Source organism: Culicoides brevitarsis, chromosome 2, assembly GCF_036172545.1.
Source record: "Culicoides brevitarsis isolate CSIRO-B50_1 chromosome 2, AGI_CSIRO_Cbre_v1, whole genome shotgun sequence".
NCBI classification, from domain to species: Eukaryota; Metazoa; Arthropoda; class Insecta; order Diptera; family Ceratopogonidae; genus Culicoides; species Culicoides brevitarsis.
The window spans coordinates 29,584,167-29,601,518 of record NC_087086.1 but is presented as its reverse complement, the minus strand read 5'-3'; the positions used below and the strand labels follow the sequence as shown (position 1 = coordinate 29,601,518).

At 27.5% G+C, this 17,352-nt stretch overlaps 2 protein-coding genes across 5 annotated transcripts in view; both read left to right on the top strand.

Moving 5' to 3' along the window:
- Positions 1 to 4,516: 4,516 nt before the first annotated feature.
- Positions 4,517 to 6,457, top strand: LOC134831117 (protein artichoke-like). Its single transcript, XM_063844770.1, has one exon. The coding sequence runs from the start codon at positions 4,540 to 4,542 to the stop codon at positions 6,061 to 6,063; it is 1,524 nt and encodes a 507-aa protein (XP_063700840.1). The 5' UTR covers positions 4,517 to 4,539; the 3' UTR covers positions 6,064 to 6,457.
- A 5,381-nt stretch (positions 6,458 to 11,838) lies between these two features.
- Positions 11,839 to 17,352, top strand: part of LOC134832165 (protein still life, isoforms C/SIF type 2-like) — a 107,295-nt gene continuing 101,781 nt past the window's right edge. For all 4 annotated transcript variants that reach the window (XM_063846092.1, XM_063846093.1, XM_063846091.1 and 1 more), the window contains exon 1: positions 11,839 to 11,961. The gene's annotated coding sequence lies outside the window, so the exon portion shown is untranslated. The remainder of the gene's footprint in view (positions 11,962 to 17,352) is intronic.

The following is a 17,352-nucleotide window of genomic DNA, read 5'->3' as shown; positions in this document are numbered from 1 at the left end:
ACTTTAGTACTAAACTTCACGATTTCTTCTTCACAAAATTTAAAGTTCGACCGACTTCCTTTACGCCGTATAAATAATTACGATAACCAAACGTCTTTGAATTTCTTAATTTTTTTGTCAAAGATCTTCTTCTATTCATCAGAAAACTGCGATCAACCACAATCTGTAGGTTTTCATTTCATCTTCCTGTAATAAAAATAAATATTTTATAAAGTTTTTTCAAAACTACTTACCTTTCCTAATTAAAAGCTGATCTTCGTATTCTAAGTTTTCCTGTCAAAAAGCTCAATTTTATTTCAAAATAATTCCAAAATGCGCTCTCGTCACTCATAACTTGTCACTCACTGATCGAGCCCATTTCAAATTTGTCATTTATTTTGTGTTATTTTTTCCCTCGTCTGTTTTTGTAACACAATTTGATGCTATTTTCTTAATAGTTTTTCTTTCTTCTTTATTATTATTTTTATTATGTATTTTCTGCGAATCTCTACGCACGACCAACCAAACAGAAAGAAGACAATATGAGATGCCCTTGGGTGATGATGTTTGTCTCTGCTATCTTTTGACTGACTCGCCGACCAGAAGTAACGAAATTGACAATATTTTCGGAATTGAAAGAACCAAAAAAAGGAAAAACGAGAAAATTGGGTTGAACAAGTAATTAATACATATAACAGAAAATTAAAGATTTACCCAGGATTAAAGTGGATTATCTTATAATGGAAATATTTTGAAAGAAATACAAGAAAATAAATGGAGGAAAAGTATTAAAAAATATAAGTAAAAAAGATAATGTTTACATAGGAAAGTCCTCGGCAGGCAGCAGCCAACGAGCGAGAAAAAGCAAGTGATAAAAAAATGCAATAAGTAAATAAAAGTGATATAGTCAGTGGCAGTGCATTACGAAAAAAAACTACAGCAAATAGAGTTAAATTGAATTTAAAAATAAATTTCCTCTTCACCCACTTTTAAATAGCTCGTAGTAGTGCATGAAAAAAATATAAAATCTAGAAAAAAAAGAAAAAATAACTTGGGAGTTTATTCCGTGCTTGTAATACATTGAGCAACTAGTTAAGGCAACAACAACCAAAGGTAAGTTTTAACTCTTTTCTACAAATAAATAGCGGAATAATGCGAGGAATTCACTCTCAATTTAACGTTAAATTACATTTATTTACTAAACTTTACTACAACAACAAAAAAATAACCTTAATACGGATTCAATGAATGTGTCAAATACAAAAATATAGTCCTGATTTAAGGCAAAGGTTTCTTTTTTTTTGTAAATAAATAATTAAAGGAAATGTAAAGAAGACGTGAGAATGTTGTCTGTACTTGATGTTTGATACCATTTGTGTTCTGTACAGGAGGAAAAAACGTAGATTTATCTGAGTTGTTGATCAACCTAGTTCGCGTGTAATCTTTAAAGTCGGTTGTTTTGTTTGTTGGCATCCTTTTGTTGTATTGTCAACCGAAAAATGACCGTTTTCAAAGCATTTTATACAAAGCATAAATATTTGAAAGAGTGTCCTGTGGCGCGGAATTGTTCGAGATTATGCACGTTATGGACGATTAAAATTTTTTTCATAGGGAAGGTATATTTGATATGTATTTTTATTATTTTTTTTTATTTTTTAGCTATCACTGGAATTCTATTTTTCAAACTTGGAGATTGACAAAAAAAAGTTGCTCGAAAAAACTTACCAAAAAATTTCCAATTAATTTTGACCTAACGCTTGCTTTTGAACAAAGTTGCTATTTCGTCGATAATCCGGAAGTCAACTGCCTCTATGATCAATGACGTCACTGTGACAATTAACAACCACTCCTCCTCATGATTCCAAACTTACTTTGAGTATCAATCCTTCTGAATGAATTTTACAGAAAATGGAGATTTTTGAAGAGATTTTTCTCCGATTGATTAAAAACGATCCCTGAAAATTTTTAATTTTCTATAAAAATAGAAAATTTAAAAAGACACAAAAAGCAACAACCTCTAATAAATTTCCATACAAAGCAAAAAAACAGCACTAAAAGTCAAGAAAACGGAAAGCAGTAAATTACTTCCTTTTCCCACTCGTTCTTGTCCTTTCTGTTCATTTCTCCACAGCAACAAATATCGCCATCACTCCGATATCTGTTCCTCAGTTTTATCCGTTTTTATTGAATAAAACATCATTTTCGTAATTAACACCTTACGAGCAACGCACAGACTACCGTTCCGTGGCGCGATAATTGAATGAAATATTTCAAAGTTAATGTATTTATCTTCACCTCTGATTTTTCGTGCTTTTTTTCTCTCTTAGAAGTCAAGAGAACGAGATGTAGAAACAGACGATCACGACACGTGAACCATCATTTTTCACCTGTCTCTCGTGCATCTACGGCAAAAAAGGTCAAGTTTTCACGCGTCAATGTGAGTGTGCGTAAAAAATAATAATAATAATGGTAATAAGAAACATTTTATTACTGTACCGACAAAATAATATGAATATATTGACTTTTTATGTTGTTTTTTTTTATTTATTTATCAATGTAACATCCGAGCGTATAGTTTGCTCTTCCTTCGTCACTTAGAGATATTTACTTGCAATGTTTCAAGCAAAAGTATCGAAGCGAGGAAAAGTTACGAAATTTTATGTTTTTGCCTTTTTTCCTCCTTCATACGAAGGAAAACGACGACGACGAAGACATACGTTCGCATAAGTCAATAACATGTCGATGTACTTCGAGTAAAAATTCAACGCGAGAAGAAGAGGAACAAATCCTTAGGTGAATATAAGATACGGAATTTATTGCCAAAGATAAAAAGATGACAAGTGAAACAAATTACGTTTCTCGCCTGTTTGTGTGCCTGTAGGTGAAATGAGTGCGCGCGCGAGAGAAAAAGTTTTGGTTTCAAAGTTCAAAAGGAAAAACTAGAAAGAGTGTCATCATCATCAAACGATCCCAACGTGATTAAATTTTGTTTTAAATTCGGAATGAAATTGAAAAGTAAAAAAAAAAGAAACGGACAGAGGAAGAAAAAAAAATGATTTATGTAAAAAGAGCAACTTTGACGCAAAAAACCATAATAATAATGAGATAAAGTTTTTTGATGATGGAAAATGTATGAATGAACAAGTGTGTGAGCAAAAGTACACTTTATTCTTATTATTAGTAATATCATAATAAATTATTGTTATGAATGGAGATGAAAACTTTTCTGCAAAAAAGTTTTGTTGTTTTTCTGTTTTGTTTTCTGCAACGACTTGCTTACTCATTTCATTTAAATTTGTTCAAATTTGTCCATTTTACAATTTTTTTCTTCTGTACAAATTAAATTAATTACTCGAAAGTTTTGGAAATGAAGGAATTTTAGCACTTTAGGCCATTCATATCGTATCACGTGTACTAAAGCTGAGAGTAAATGTGTGAAATCGGAAGAAAAGCAATCAAAGACAAAAAATTATTGAATTATTATATTGAATGAATTGATATTGGTAGAGGAAATGATTTTTGTGAGAGTTAAGAAAACTAGAGTGACAAAATTGGTGCCTTGAGGTATTTGGAATAAAGAAAAGAAAGTTTGTTGGATTTTAGCAAAAGATTGAATTTCACCACGTTAAGAGATATGACGAGAAACTATGGGAAAGTTTTCGTGATCTTTAGTGATAATGGAGGTGATTTAAATTTGTTATGACAAGGGAATGAGAAGTTAAAGTGAATGAACTTGATTCATCTTTGTATAAAATTGAAACTCGAAATCCATTTGTAACGCAATAACTCAAGTTTTACTTCAAAAATTTCTTTAGGGCTTTTTGTAGTGAGTTAAGATTAGCTATATGAAGGTTTTTCAAGAAGAAGGATCAGGTAATTTTTGAACAAACTGAAGGAAACTAAGAGTCAAAAATTCTATCATTTGAAAAAGTAATTTTTGCATAGTTTCAAGGTTAGACATTTGTTAAGCATTTGCTGTTTTCGGTAGTAGGGAACATTAATTAGGATAACAATTCAGAGTTTTGACTAATTCTAATACTTAAAGCTATCTTAACTTAAGGGACGTAGGAACAGATCAGTACACGTTGGTCAAGATTTTTTTCAGTTCAGTTTTAAAGTACACAACGTTTTCAGTTCGACGGACATTCACAGGGAGTTCGTTGTAAAAGTTCAAGCCCTCGTGAAAGATGCTATTTCGCGAGTAGTTTGTCCTGGATAGCGGGATTTGTAGTCTAGATCTTCGTCGGGTGTCATGGCTGTGTCGTTCACTAATTAGGGGGATAGTCAAGTTCGTTTTTGTGAAATTGTGAAATCAAAATAAATCTCAGACAAAAGGTCAATTATCTGCGAAGAATCAAAGTTTGATTAATTGCGGAACTTTTGATAAGCCGACATGTAATTAATAATTTCATCATATTCCGTCTATGAGACATTAGAGATGACGTGATCATATTAGTAATCATTAAATTCGTAATTGAAATTAATCTTTCTTTGTCGAACTTCAAAACAAGCAAATCAGTTTATTTCAGTCTCTTATCAAGTGTGGACGTGCCTTTGAAGATGCGCCTTTTAATTTCAATAATAATTTCATCATACTTTGTCACAGTTTATAGTGTGAAAGAAATTGAATTGGAATGCGAAAAAATCCCCAAGACATGGCGGAGTCCTTACAAAACTGAACATAGTTGTGAATTCCATCAAGTACATGTGAAAAATAATTTCACAAAAATTAGAATATTGGACAGCGAATTTATCGAATTTCCCGAAGTGCTTTTTCAGAATTCGACATTTTTCGTCTTTCCTGTGGAACTGATCGAGCAGCTGCCAGAAGTAACTACAATCTTAATGACATCAGTCCAGTTGAAAATAATTCCCGAATCTACATTTGCCAGTGCACAACATCTCGAGACCTTGGATCTTTCAAAAAACAACTTGACGGAAATTGGTGAAAAAACCTTTTGCGGTGCGGAAAATCTAGAATCTTTGACTCTTCATGGCAATAAGATAAAAATTATTTCCAAAAAGGCTTTTTTGTGTACACCAAAAGTGAGATTTTTGGTTCTTAGTTTCAACGAATTGGAATTAATTGAAGCCGAAACTTTTGCACCTTTGACAAATTTGAAGTATTTGGATATGAACAATAACAAATTAAAAGAAATTGCATCAAATGCATTCGTCAACAATCCCCTAAAATATGGACTAATTTTAAGTGATAATAAGTTAAACAATTTAGAGCTGAACATCGGAACAGAAGTCAGGGATATCAAAGTGTCAAATAACAAGTTGAAATCATTTAGTTTGAAATCAAGCAACTCTGCAGCCTCAGTAATAGAGATCGTAGCAAACAACAATGAACTTTCCTCCATGACAATTGATTCAACCATAGATGTGAAACAGATTCGATTGGACAACAACAAAATGGAAAATTTAGATAGTCTCTTATCTCTGTCATCTTTAATTGTCCTATCTCTTTCTAATAATTCACTGAAACACATTCAGGGCCTTGATAAGTTTCCAAACTTGAAACGATTGGATCTTAGTCAAAACAAAGTAAGCTTGGACCAGGGAGTTTTCAATCCTTTAAAGAACCTCAAGTGGATAAAACTATCAAACACAGCCATGACCAAATTTGACTTTGAATGGTTCGGAACTCCTGAAAACTCATTAGAAAATCTTCAAACTTTGGAAATAAATCAAAACAAATTGACAGAATTTGATTTTACCGAGGTTCATAGATATTTTCCCGGATTGAGAGGAATCATGGTCAACGATAATCCGTTCAATTGCTCGTTCGTGGAACAAATGTTGAAGTATTTTGAGTTGCAGACAAAAATTCAAGTTTGGGATGCCGATACAGAAAGTCCAGAAACAAATGTTGAACATGTCAAATGTCAAACAGAGACAAAAGAGGATCCTCATCCACATAGGACTCTAATTTGGGGATTAGTTTTTGGGATGGCGGCCCTTGGTATCGTCATTGGATTTGCAGTTTATAAGTATAAAAGGAGTAAGGCAGTAGATCCAGTAAGTTTTAGTTATCGACCATCTAGTAATATGAGAAATTCTGAAATAATGGATCCATGAAATGAATAATAATCTTTAGCTAAGAATCAAAAATATAAAAAAAAAATTCAATTAAAATTAAATTAATTAAAAATTTTTATTCAGATTGTAAAATTAAATCTTATTGATCAAGTTGTGTAAAATCAAACTTAAAAATTTATAAAAAAAATTGTGATGTAACGCAATAACTCAGTTTTGTTTTCAAGAATCTCTATGGAAATTTTTGATAATTTTTAGAAAAAGTTATGAGAAGGTTTAGGAACTGAAAAAAATAGAAAAATCAGTAAAAAAATACATGAAAAAGTTAGAATCTCTTAGATATAACTATTAGATAAAATTTTATAAATTTTAAGTTTAAAAAATTCTTAAGGTTTAGGTCAATGAAATGTGAAATAAAATTTAAAAAAAAAACATAAAATAAAATACAACATTTTGAGTAGGCGTTGAAAGGAATATAGTTAAATTTTTTCTGCTAATGAAAATTTAATTTAAAAAATAAATTTAAGCACTTTTAATAAGTTATCAACTCCATTCTAAATTCAAAAACAAAGCTGAACATTTTGTCTAACGAATTTATTAAAATGAGCCTACAAAGAACACCTATTAAAATGCAGCTGAGAAATCGCAACAAAATGGCGGAAAAAATATTCTGAAAGATGACATAATTGAAATTAATGATGGAAATTCAAACAAAGGAGATGATACCTTCACGGAAGAATTGCTTAGAATTCAGGAACTCTCGGGGAAAAAAAATTGCAAAATTTTTTCAATTTGCGAAATGAAAAAAAAAAACTATTGATGACGTTAAACTCAATTAGAAAAATTAGAAAGCTTGTCAAAATACCCAAATTTAACAAATTTTTCTCAAAGAAACTCAACAATTTTCTTTAATATAAAATATTAAGATATGTCCTTGAAATTTTCATTCACAAATATTAATTCATATCATCAAATTTCTTCCCATTTTTTAGTTCCCGAAAAAATTTCTTAAAAAAAATTAACAAAAATTTAGCAACGCATTCTACCACATATTATTCAATTTCATCATTCACTCATTTGCTCAACCAGACAACCGCCCGAGACACGATGATTATGTAATTCATTATTGTATGATGCCTAACATAACCATCCACAACAAACAAAAATTTGCGAGAGCAAAACATCTGATTTTCCCGATTCTCATCCTTTTGAGCTAATTTACATGTCGTTCGTGTCACTGCCGTGTTCGTGTCTCCGCTAAACTTTTCCTATACAAAAGTTTTCCAAATTTTCACCCTAACGAATTTCAGTCTACGAACCACGCCCGCAGCTTCCCATTTACGTGGATTTTCTCTTGTTTTGGTTTATCTGATTCTCTATTTTTTTTCTGCGTCGTTCGTATGGAAAAGTAAAGAGAGTTGTCAGTTTTGTGTCACTGGAGCTACGTTGATACTTTCATAAATAAATCATGGATGTGGAGGTAAATCCCTTGTCATTTGTTTATCTTTTTTTATGGATTTGAATTTTTTTTTCATGAAAAATTAAATAAAAAAATCAAAAAAAATTTTTTTTAATAAAATTTTTTTAAAAATTTTAATAAATAATTTTTACAAGGTCTTTTAAGCTGACCTTTAACCTTTCGAGCCAAAAATCAACTTCCGAATTTTCAAAAAAATATCATACTAGATTCACTTCGAATTAGTTTCCTATACAAAAAGCTCTCTCTCTCTCTCGCAGCATCCCTTAAAGTGATGAAAAAAATAAATTTCCTCTCGTCGTTCAATTTGGCACACAAAATTCGACTCAGTTTGAGATTGTACATCCATTGTGTCGGACATAAAATTGGATAAAACATTTTTCCTACACAACACACACAGAAGAAAAGCAGCAGAAGAAAAGTAGAAAAGGGAAAAATTCCCTTGGAAAAGCTCAAGCTTGATATTTTTTGTAAATTTAAACGCGAGTAGTGAAGTTTCTTTTGTAAAAATCTCAACTCAAACCGTGCGAAAAGCATCTCAGTGTAAATAAATCTTCAAAAAAGCAGCAGAAGCAGCAGCAAAAAAAAAATCGAGGAGTTTCTTGTGAAAAATCATATTATATAAAACATTAATCAGTGAGTGTGCAGAGTGTGTGTGCGTACGAAACGCGCATGTATGTGTTTCCACCATTCATTCTGTGTACATTTGTAAAGGACTCATCATCGTCGTCTCTCGTCTCATAGTACGAGACTACCTTAAAAGTGTATATTTGTGAAAAAAAAAATAAGGAAGGAAAATTTTTCATCCTTTTTTGTACATTTTTGCACTAAAATTACCTTCAAATACTCAAAAAAATCACTTTTTTGCCCCGTAAAAACTTCGATCGGTCACTTTTTGCCCTCCCGATCGTAAAAATTATGCGACGACACCTTTAACGAAAAAAAAAATATCTTTTTCTCGAAGAAAAAATGTCATAATTCATCATTCGAATCATAAATAAAAACCAAACATTCTCGTGCAAAAAGAAAAGTTCATAGAGCAAAAAAAAAAAGTGAAGTCACTGAAGTCGTGTGTAAAATAAAATAAAAAAAGTAACGAATATATACGTAATCATCATCATCATAATAAAACATAAAAAAAATATATATTGCAAAGGAATTGAATACTCTAGTAGCGAGTATGTGAGCGCAGCTAATAAAATTTATATTTTTATTCACTTACACGCCCCGCAAGAAAAGATATCGCTCGCTTGCTGACTGACGTGGAATTGGCATGCAAGAGGAAGGGATTGCAAAGAAAAAATTGCGAAAAAGCTGAGAAAATGGATTAAGGAATGAGGGGTTAATGTTTAAACGAGTGGGTGCGATACAAGGGTTTTTTTTTTGTCTAAAGGAGTTTTTGGGAGATTTTACAGGAAAAGGGTTGAAATTTGTGAGAAATTAGGGTTAAAGAGCTAAAAAAGTGTGCAGGTACTTCAAAATTTAGGATTTTTGGGATGATTTTTGATAAATTTTATGAATTTTAAGTCTTATTTGGATAATTTTTGAATTGTTTATGCAAAAATTAATTTTTAATAGAAATTTTCGATGTAAAAGAGCCTAATAAATTTTTTCGTTGTTATTTTGTTTAATTTAATGATTTAAACTTGACTTTTGCCTTTAAAAGTCTTCTTAAAATCCATTAAAATGCTAAATTTCATGAAATTTAAAATTTTTTGGATAATTCTTTGCCAGAGAGTAAAAAAAAATTCAATTCATAAGTAAATTTCGTACATTTCCTATACTTGAATTTGGTAACTTTTTTTTTAAATTAAAGAATTTTTTTTTAAATTAAAGATTTTTTTTTAAAAAAATTAAAGATTTTTTTTTAAATTAAAAAATTTCAAAAAAATTATTTTTTTTTTAATAAATTTTTTTTCAAATAATTAAAAAATTTTTTTAAAAATAATTAATTTTTTTTTTAAATCAAAAAAATTTTGATTTGTTGGCCTAACGGAAATATTTTTTATAAACTTTTTTTTGATTTAAATTATGAAATTTTTTGTAAATTATTTTCTTCTTACATCCTAAAATCTTGAAATCAAAAACTTATAAAATTACCGAGAAATTGCTTAATTTTAATTAAATTGTAACTTAAAAATTTCCCAAAATATTTTTAAATTTAAAAAATAATTGTTTATCAAAATAAATAAAAAAAAAATTCAGCTAAGAAATAATTTATATTAAATTAAATATTAAAAAATTTAAATCATAATTCAATATTTTAAATTTTATCAATTTTTTTTTTTAATTTTAATAAAGTTAAATTTTGTAATTTTTTTGCACTTTTTGACTTAAATCATGAAAACTTAAAAATTTATTTATTTTTTAATCCTTAAAACCGAAGGATTTTCCTTAAAAAACTTCTTTTTTGTTAAGTTTTAACTTAAAAATTCAATAAAAAATATATTAAGCTATGAATTTCTATGAATATTAACGAATAATTAAATAATTTTATTTAAAACCTTTAAAAATTCATCAAAAAATCATCCTAAAAATAACTTTTCTACCAAATCCTGACAAAATTTAATTAAAAACGTCCCAAAAGTCACATACCTACTTTAAACTTTCTCCAGTAACGACACTCCTGACCTATTTCTTCATAACTTCCCACCTGTTTGATTCGAGATTTTCCTTCTCTCCGACCTCAGATCCCTCTGAAAATCATAAAAAACCATTTTTCACAACTTTCTGACCTTCAATCGACACATTTTTCAACCTTTCAGACCTTTTCCCTCCCCATCTGCATTGCGTTTTATGCAATTCTCATCTAATTTATTCAAATTTATTTCCCTTTGTCAGTATTTTATTAACCATTTTCTATTCTCGACACTTTTCGACACTCGACAAAAAAAAACAAAAGAAACGAAGAAGAAGACGTCACCTTGCATTGAATTTCTATTATGCTCCACTCTCGAATTTATTCGTACAAAATGATTAATAAAACTTTAATTTAAACTTCTTTGGCCTATTTTCCAACACTTGGCTCCCATGCTTACACGTCGTCGTCGTCGTCATCGTCATCGTTCTCCGCGCGTATATCGTCGATGGGTGGTTGCGACTTTGAACGACACACAAAAAAAAAATACATAAAACACCCACATTTACATTTTAGTCTGTAACCAATACAAACAACACTTTTGCTCTTCTGCTGCGAATTTCTCTCCGGCAGCAGCAGCAAATTCTCTCACAAGCGCGCTGTGATGATGTTTTGATGCGATTCAACTGAGATGACATTTTCTCCGAGAGATTTCATCTCGGGCGAAAAGTCGTACAAGCGCGGAAAATCTCTGTGTACAAAAATTTTGTTATTTCTCTTCTCGTCGTTTTGCGTACGGAGCTGCCTGAATAATAGAGAATTGCATGGAAAAGGACCAGCCGATGTGTTCACTATCGATCGAAATAGCGTACCAGCACACTTTTTGTTTTTAAGTGGGATTTATTGGAGATATTTTCCGTTTTGGCGATGAAAAAATCGACTTTTTCGGAAAATTTTGCATTAAAACGGGAAGAAAAATAAGTTTTTACAGGAAAAAGTGTGAAAAATCTCTCAAAAACTCAAAAAATCACGAGACAAGACAACATAAATTGTGCAAGGAAAGACAAAAGTTGCAAAGAAAAAAGTTAATTAAGTGTTTTTGGGACAAGTTTAATCGATAAAATTGACAAAAAAGGAAAATTAAAGTTTTTTTCCTCAAAAAAAGTGAAAAATTTACCAAAAATATCAATTTAAAAAAAATTTTCGTGCCATTTTTAGATAATTTTCGCGTAAAAGGGGTGTGTGAGTGAATAAAAATGTCCTCAAATGCTGAAAAATGTACAAAAAACGGATGAAAAATAACCAAATTTTAGATTTTTGCAGATTTTTTAAATAAAAACCCACTAAGTGTTTGTTCGTAAAGTAAATTTAAGCAAACTTTTAATAAAAAGTGTTACTAAAAAATATTTATAAAAATAAAAATTAATAATAATAATCACCATAAACATTAAATAACACCATAAATATTTTAAAACCAAGTGATAACCAACAAAAATTTTAACCATTTATTCATATTTTTAAATAAAAACCAACAAAAAAGTGTTTATAAAATAAAATAAAATAAATGTTCACCAAAAATTATGATGACTAGTCGTCGTCCTCCTGCATAATCTAACTCACTTCGTATAACGAAAAAAATAAAATTATATAGAGACACTTTACTCGTCATTCTCCTACTACTAAAATACTACGTTAGAGTAAAAAAAGGCATTTTTGTGAAAAAACACAAAAAATCCATTATTAAAATCTCGAAATTAAAATAAAAAAAAGTCTCGCAGAACACGAAAAAAGTGCACAAAAATATTAAAAGTAATTAATCATGGGCGCTAAAGGTAGTGTTGAAGCAGCTAAATTAAATGCTGAAAATTGGAGCCACCTTTCAGAGGTAATTTTTTGGACTTGTTTCTCTCGCGTTGGCATTGGGGAGTTAATTAAGTTTGGTTTCCTCTGTGTCGTTGTCGGAAAATTTCGTGTCTGTGTGCGAAAAATGCAAGTTAATGTAAAATTTTGTGTGAATTTATAAGGAAAACTATGTGGAAGTGTGACGTACGTGGAAATGTAATTAAGGACAATGATGATGTCATTATGGAATGATTCTTGTGATTATTTCGGTGAATTTAAAGGAATTAATGTTTTTTTATGGAAAATTATTAAAAATTATTGAAAGTTAAAATTATTTTATTAAATTTAAGAGCTTTAGAAAATTTTAAATTAATTTCTGTATTCATTAAATTTAAAAATTGAGATTTTTAAAATATTAAGTTGCTTTTATGATTCATAAAAATTAAAAATAAATTAATTAAAAATTCAGGAAAATATTTTTAAAGATTTTTTTTCTAAAATTAGTTAAATTATCAAAAAATTTGAATTTTCTGTGAAAACAAATAAATTAACAAAAGCCCTAAAATTTTTAAAATATATACCTGAATTTTTAGTAATTTTTTAAAAAATAAAATAAATTTAAAATATAATAAATAATTTTAAAAATAACGATAACTTAGAAATTCTCCAATCAAAATTTTGTATTTGAAAAATAATTTATACCTGTCCAAAAAATTTATTAAATTCATGCTAATATTGCTAAATTTATTTTAAAATGTTACCATAAAGTAACTTTTTTCAAATTTTCTTTGAAAATATCATCTTTGAATTTTAAAAATAAAAAAAAAGAAGTTATTGAAATTATTTAAAAAAAATCCTTCTAAAAATGTATTTTGTTCTCAAGGTAATGAAAATAAATAATTATAAAAAAATTAATTTTTTTGCAACTTTACAGTTTTTTTTTAAATTTTTTAACTAAAAATATTGAGAAATAATAAATTTTTAAGATAAAAAGTCAACATTTAGATTTACAAAAAAAAATAATAAAATAAAATAAATAATTAATAATAAAAATATTTTTTTTATATAATTTTTAAAAAAGTTAAAATTTGGTAAATATTTAAATTAAATTAAATTTTAAATTTATTCCGAAAAAAAATTAAAATTTCATTAATTGTTGTAAATATTAAAATAAATTATTTAATAAAAAAATATATTTTTTGATTTGTCTCGCAAAATTAATAATTAGAAAGCACCGATTCCCAAAAATTGATGCAAAAATTAATTTAATTAACAAAATTTTTAATTTTAAAACGACAAATTAACTTTTTTTGTCTTTTCTCTCCACTAATCGACGAAATTCAATATTAAAAATTACCTTTTAGACCAAAGATCTCTCGATATTAAAACCACCTGTGGCACAAATCGCCCATAAATTAAAAACTCAACCTCATATCACTTCAATACTTATTTATTTATTTTTTTTTATAAATTTATCGAAATAGATCACTCGTGAACTCTCTATCATCATGATTAACATTAAAAACCGCATTAACCCACACCCGACGCGTGATCGATGAAAATATTCCAAATTTCTTCACTGAACATCAAAAACATTCATCTAATAATCCAACAAACGACGAAAAAAAAGATAGAAAACAAAAAAAAATTATAAAAAGATATCAAAACATAAAAATAGTAAATTTGTCTGTCGTGGGCGAAGAAATTCTCCTACAGATATTCCATGTTTCTTTTCTATCTTTTATTGTTTAACTGTAACATTTTAATCTTATTTAATAGTAAACATTTCATTCACTTACTATTTTTTGTTGTTATTTTCTGAGAAAACACGTGAAATAAACGTTAAAAAAGTTCTTATTGCCCCTCTTTTAATTTGCTTTCCATTAGAAGCGTTCGTCTTAAGTCATTTTTGTCATTTCTCGTTCCCCAATAAATTAAGTGTAAATTCATTTACAATCATAATAACAAAATTTCTTCTATGCTCGACACATATGGAATGAATGACGATCGTCTCTCTTCACACATATTTTTTTTTATTTTTTGTACAAACACCTCTAATATCTCTAATAAGTCCAACGTTGTGTATCGTAACTTTGTCGCAGTGTAAATCTTTCAGTCGTAATGTTAAGCCGCGTGTTAAAATCGCGCCAACTGTAAAAATAAAATAATAATAATTAATTAAAAATTTTAAAAAGTATTAAAAATTCAAATTTTTAAAAATATTTAATTAAAAAATTATTAAAAAAATTTTAAAAATAAAAATAAAAAAATATTAATTAATTAAAAATTTAAAAATAAAAAAGTGATAAAAATTAAATATTTAAAAAAATATTAAATTATTCAAAAATTATTTAAAAACTATTGAAAAATTAAAAAAAATAATAATACAAAATTTTTAAAATAAAAGAAATTGTGAAAAAATTAAAAATTTTTAAATTGTTTAATTTTTTTAAATATTTTAAAAATAATTTTAAAAAATAATATAAAATAAAATTTCTAAATAAAATAATTTTATTAATCAATTAAAAATAGAAAAATAAAAAAATAAATTGTTTAATAATTTAAAAATTATTTTAAATAAATTATATAAAATGCATAATTTATAAATAATAAAAAAAATATTTAAAATAATTTTTAAATTATTAAACAATTTTATTTTTTTATTTTTGAAATATTAATTAATTTATAAAATCATTTTATTATTAATTTTTTAAAAAATTTAAATACTTTAAATTTTTATTTTATATTATTAAAAATTATTATTTATAAAACTTTCAAAAAATAAAAAAAATATTAATTAATTAAAAAATTAAATAATGTAAAAATTTGACCGAAAAATCAACAAAAACCATGTAAAAATAAATATTTAACGAGAATTCAAACAAAAAAGTAGCAAAAAAGGTGTTAATTGGTACTTCTAACTCTCGCAGCTACTTCAGAAAAAAATATTTAACGCCGTGAAATATTAAGAAATTCATGTTGGGAATTGCAAAATCACAAACAGAGAAAAAAAAATTAAAACAGATAAGAGAAAAAAATGATAACGAAAACATAAATAACCATCAAACAAACAAACAAAAACAGATGCAAAATCTGTAGAGATACAAAAAGAATTCATAAACGTGCCATAAATCTCACATATGAGATAAAATAATAATAATAATAAGTGAAACGTTGTCTTTCCATATTTATTCGACCCGACTCCGTACCTAGACAAATTCCAGCCGTTATTTCTACACACACGTTCGGTACCTACGAGACTTTTTTAAGAAGCTGCCATTGCCAAACACAAAAAAAAAAAAATAAAAATTACTGCAAAAGAAGTCGTATTTAACGAGTTAACAGCTGTTTTTGAATGAACAAAGTGGTCAATCAATGCGTTTAAAGGTGAGCCAGTAGACACAGGGCACGTATGAGGCAGCAGCAAAAGCGGCATATGGTTGAAATTGTTAAAAAAATAAAACTAAAGTGTGTTTAGCAATAAAAAAAAAATAGAGACTAAAAGTTAACTAAACAAAAGAAATTGTGAGCCGTGAATGGTTTTTGATGAATAAAAACCGTACCGAGTGTCGAGTAAAGTTGTGAATAGGCGAGATTTGTGTCACTGTCAAAGCAAAAAAAAAAAAATGCGGTGACCTATGAGACGATGAATGGAAAAGAAGAGGTGCATCGAGGTTTGGCAGTGAATGGATGAGATAAAGAGGTGTTATTGTTAATGAGAAGTGCATTTAAAGGAGAAAACATGTGAATTGGGGAGGTTATAAGTATGAAAAATTGACTAAAAGGCGGAAGTGACGGGGTTTGGGAGTGAATTTTAGTTAAAATTTAGTGAAATTCATCAAAATTGTGACTAAAAAGAGATTTTGAGAGCATCAGATTATTGACAGAAGTAAAATTTTTGAAAATTTGTTTTAAAAACTCAACATTTTTGAGTCGTGACGTTAACTTTTAGCCTTAATGCGACTTATAAAAGCTCTAATTTTGCTCAGAAATTCAATTTAGTGAGTAAATATTTACAAAATAGTTCAAAATTTGCCGATTTTGGTAACTAAAGTGATGGAAAGGAGCATCAAAACTCAATTTTTGAGTGTTTTTACTAAAAATGCTCGATTTTCTTCATAAAAATTGCAAAAATTCTTTCGAATAAATTATCGATTAACATTATTGAAGAAGAACTGTCATAAAATTATGTCTTATGATCAGCTTAGGTGAAAAATTAGCTTAAAAGTCCTAATTTGGCATTATGGAAGAGTTATTGACCTAGAAGATGAGCAAATTAACGTTAAATTTTAACTTTTTGTGGTAAAAAATAACAAAAAGTAGAAAAATTATCAGTTTTTTCTAAATTTTTGAGCAAAAAGCTGCAAATTTTGTCTACTTTTTGTTATTTTTTTTCAGAAAATAGCTTCAAAATATTTACAAAACTTAATTTTTGAATAATTACTTAAGAAAATTCTTAATTTTCCATAAAATTGACTAAATTCAATTTTTATTAATTCTTTGTGAACATTTTTCAAATTTTAGAATTCAAAATTTTTCGCAAAACTTAACTTTTTCAATGTTTACTTAAGCTAATTTTTAATTTATCAAATTCATAAAAAAATGAGAAAAATTTAATTTTTGAACAATTTTAAAAAATTTTTTTTTTAAAATTTTAGAGAAGAAAATAAATGTTAATTTTTCAAGCCAAATTTTCTTTATACCCGATTTTTAAAAAATTTTAAAAATTTTTCGCCTAATTTAACTACTTCAGGATGTTAATTTGTCAATTTCAATTGTTTTTATATTTAAATTTGCCTAAATTTTGTATCAAATTCAATTTTAGAGTTGCTTGACGCTTAAAAATTTCTAAAATTTCAATAATTTAATTTAAAAAAAAATTATTGATAGCAAAAATTCACTTCTAAATGGCTTCTGCACAAGAAATCTACTCAATATTGAATTTTTTCAATACTTTATATTGATTGAAAATTGTAATAAAATGAATAAAAGTAAATTTTTTGAAGAAATTTCATATAATTTGTTGAAAAAATTAGTATTTGTAAGATATTTTTATGAAAAAATGTTAGAAAATGACATTTTGAGCTCTATTTAATTTTTTAAAAAATCATTTTCAACACTTTCGAGAGTATCTCTCAATACATTTCAAACAAATTTAACGCTTTTTATTCAAATTAATGACGAGAGATTACTTCAAAACCTCTTCACTCCTTTTCTCCATTAATTTTATTTTCCTTCATTTTCCAATTTCCATCGAATTTTCTCTTTGAAAAAAAGAAAAAAATGCCACTTTAACCATTCTCAACGCAAAACACCCATCATCGTCATCATCATTATCATCATAATTCTGGCAACATCACGTACCAGGTCAATTAAACGAGATTCTTCATTACATTTCACATTATTTATGACTTATCAAGCGGCAGATATTCTG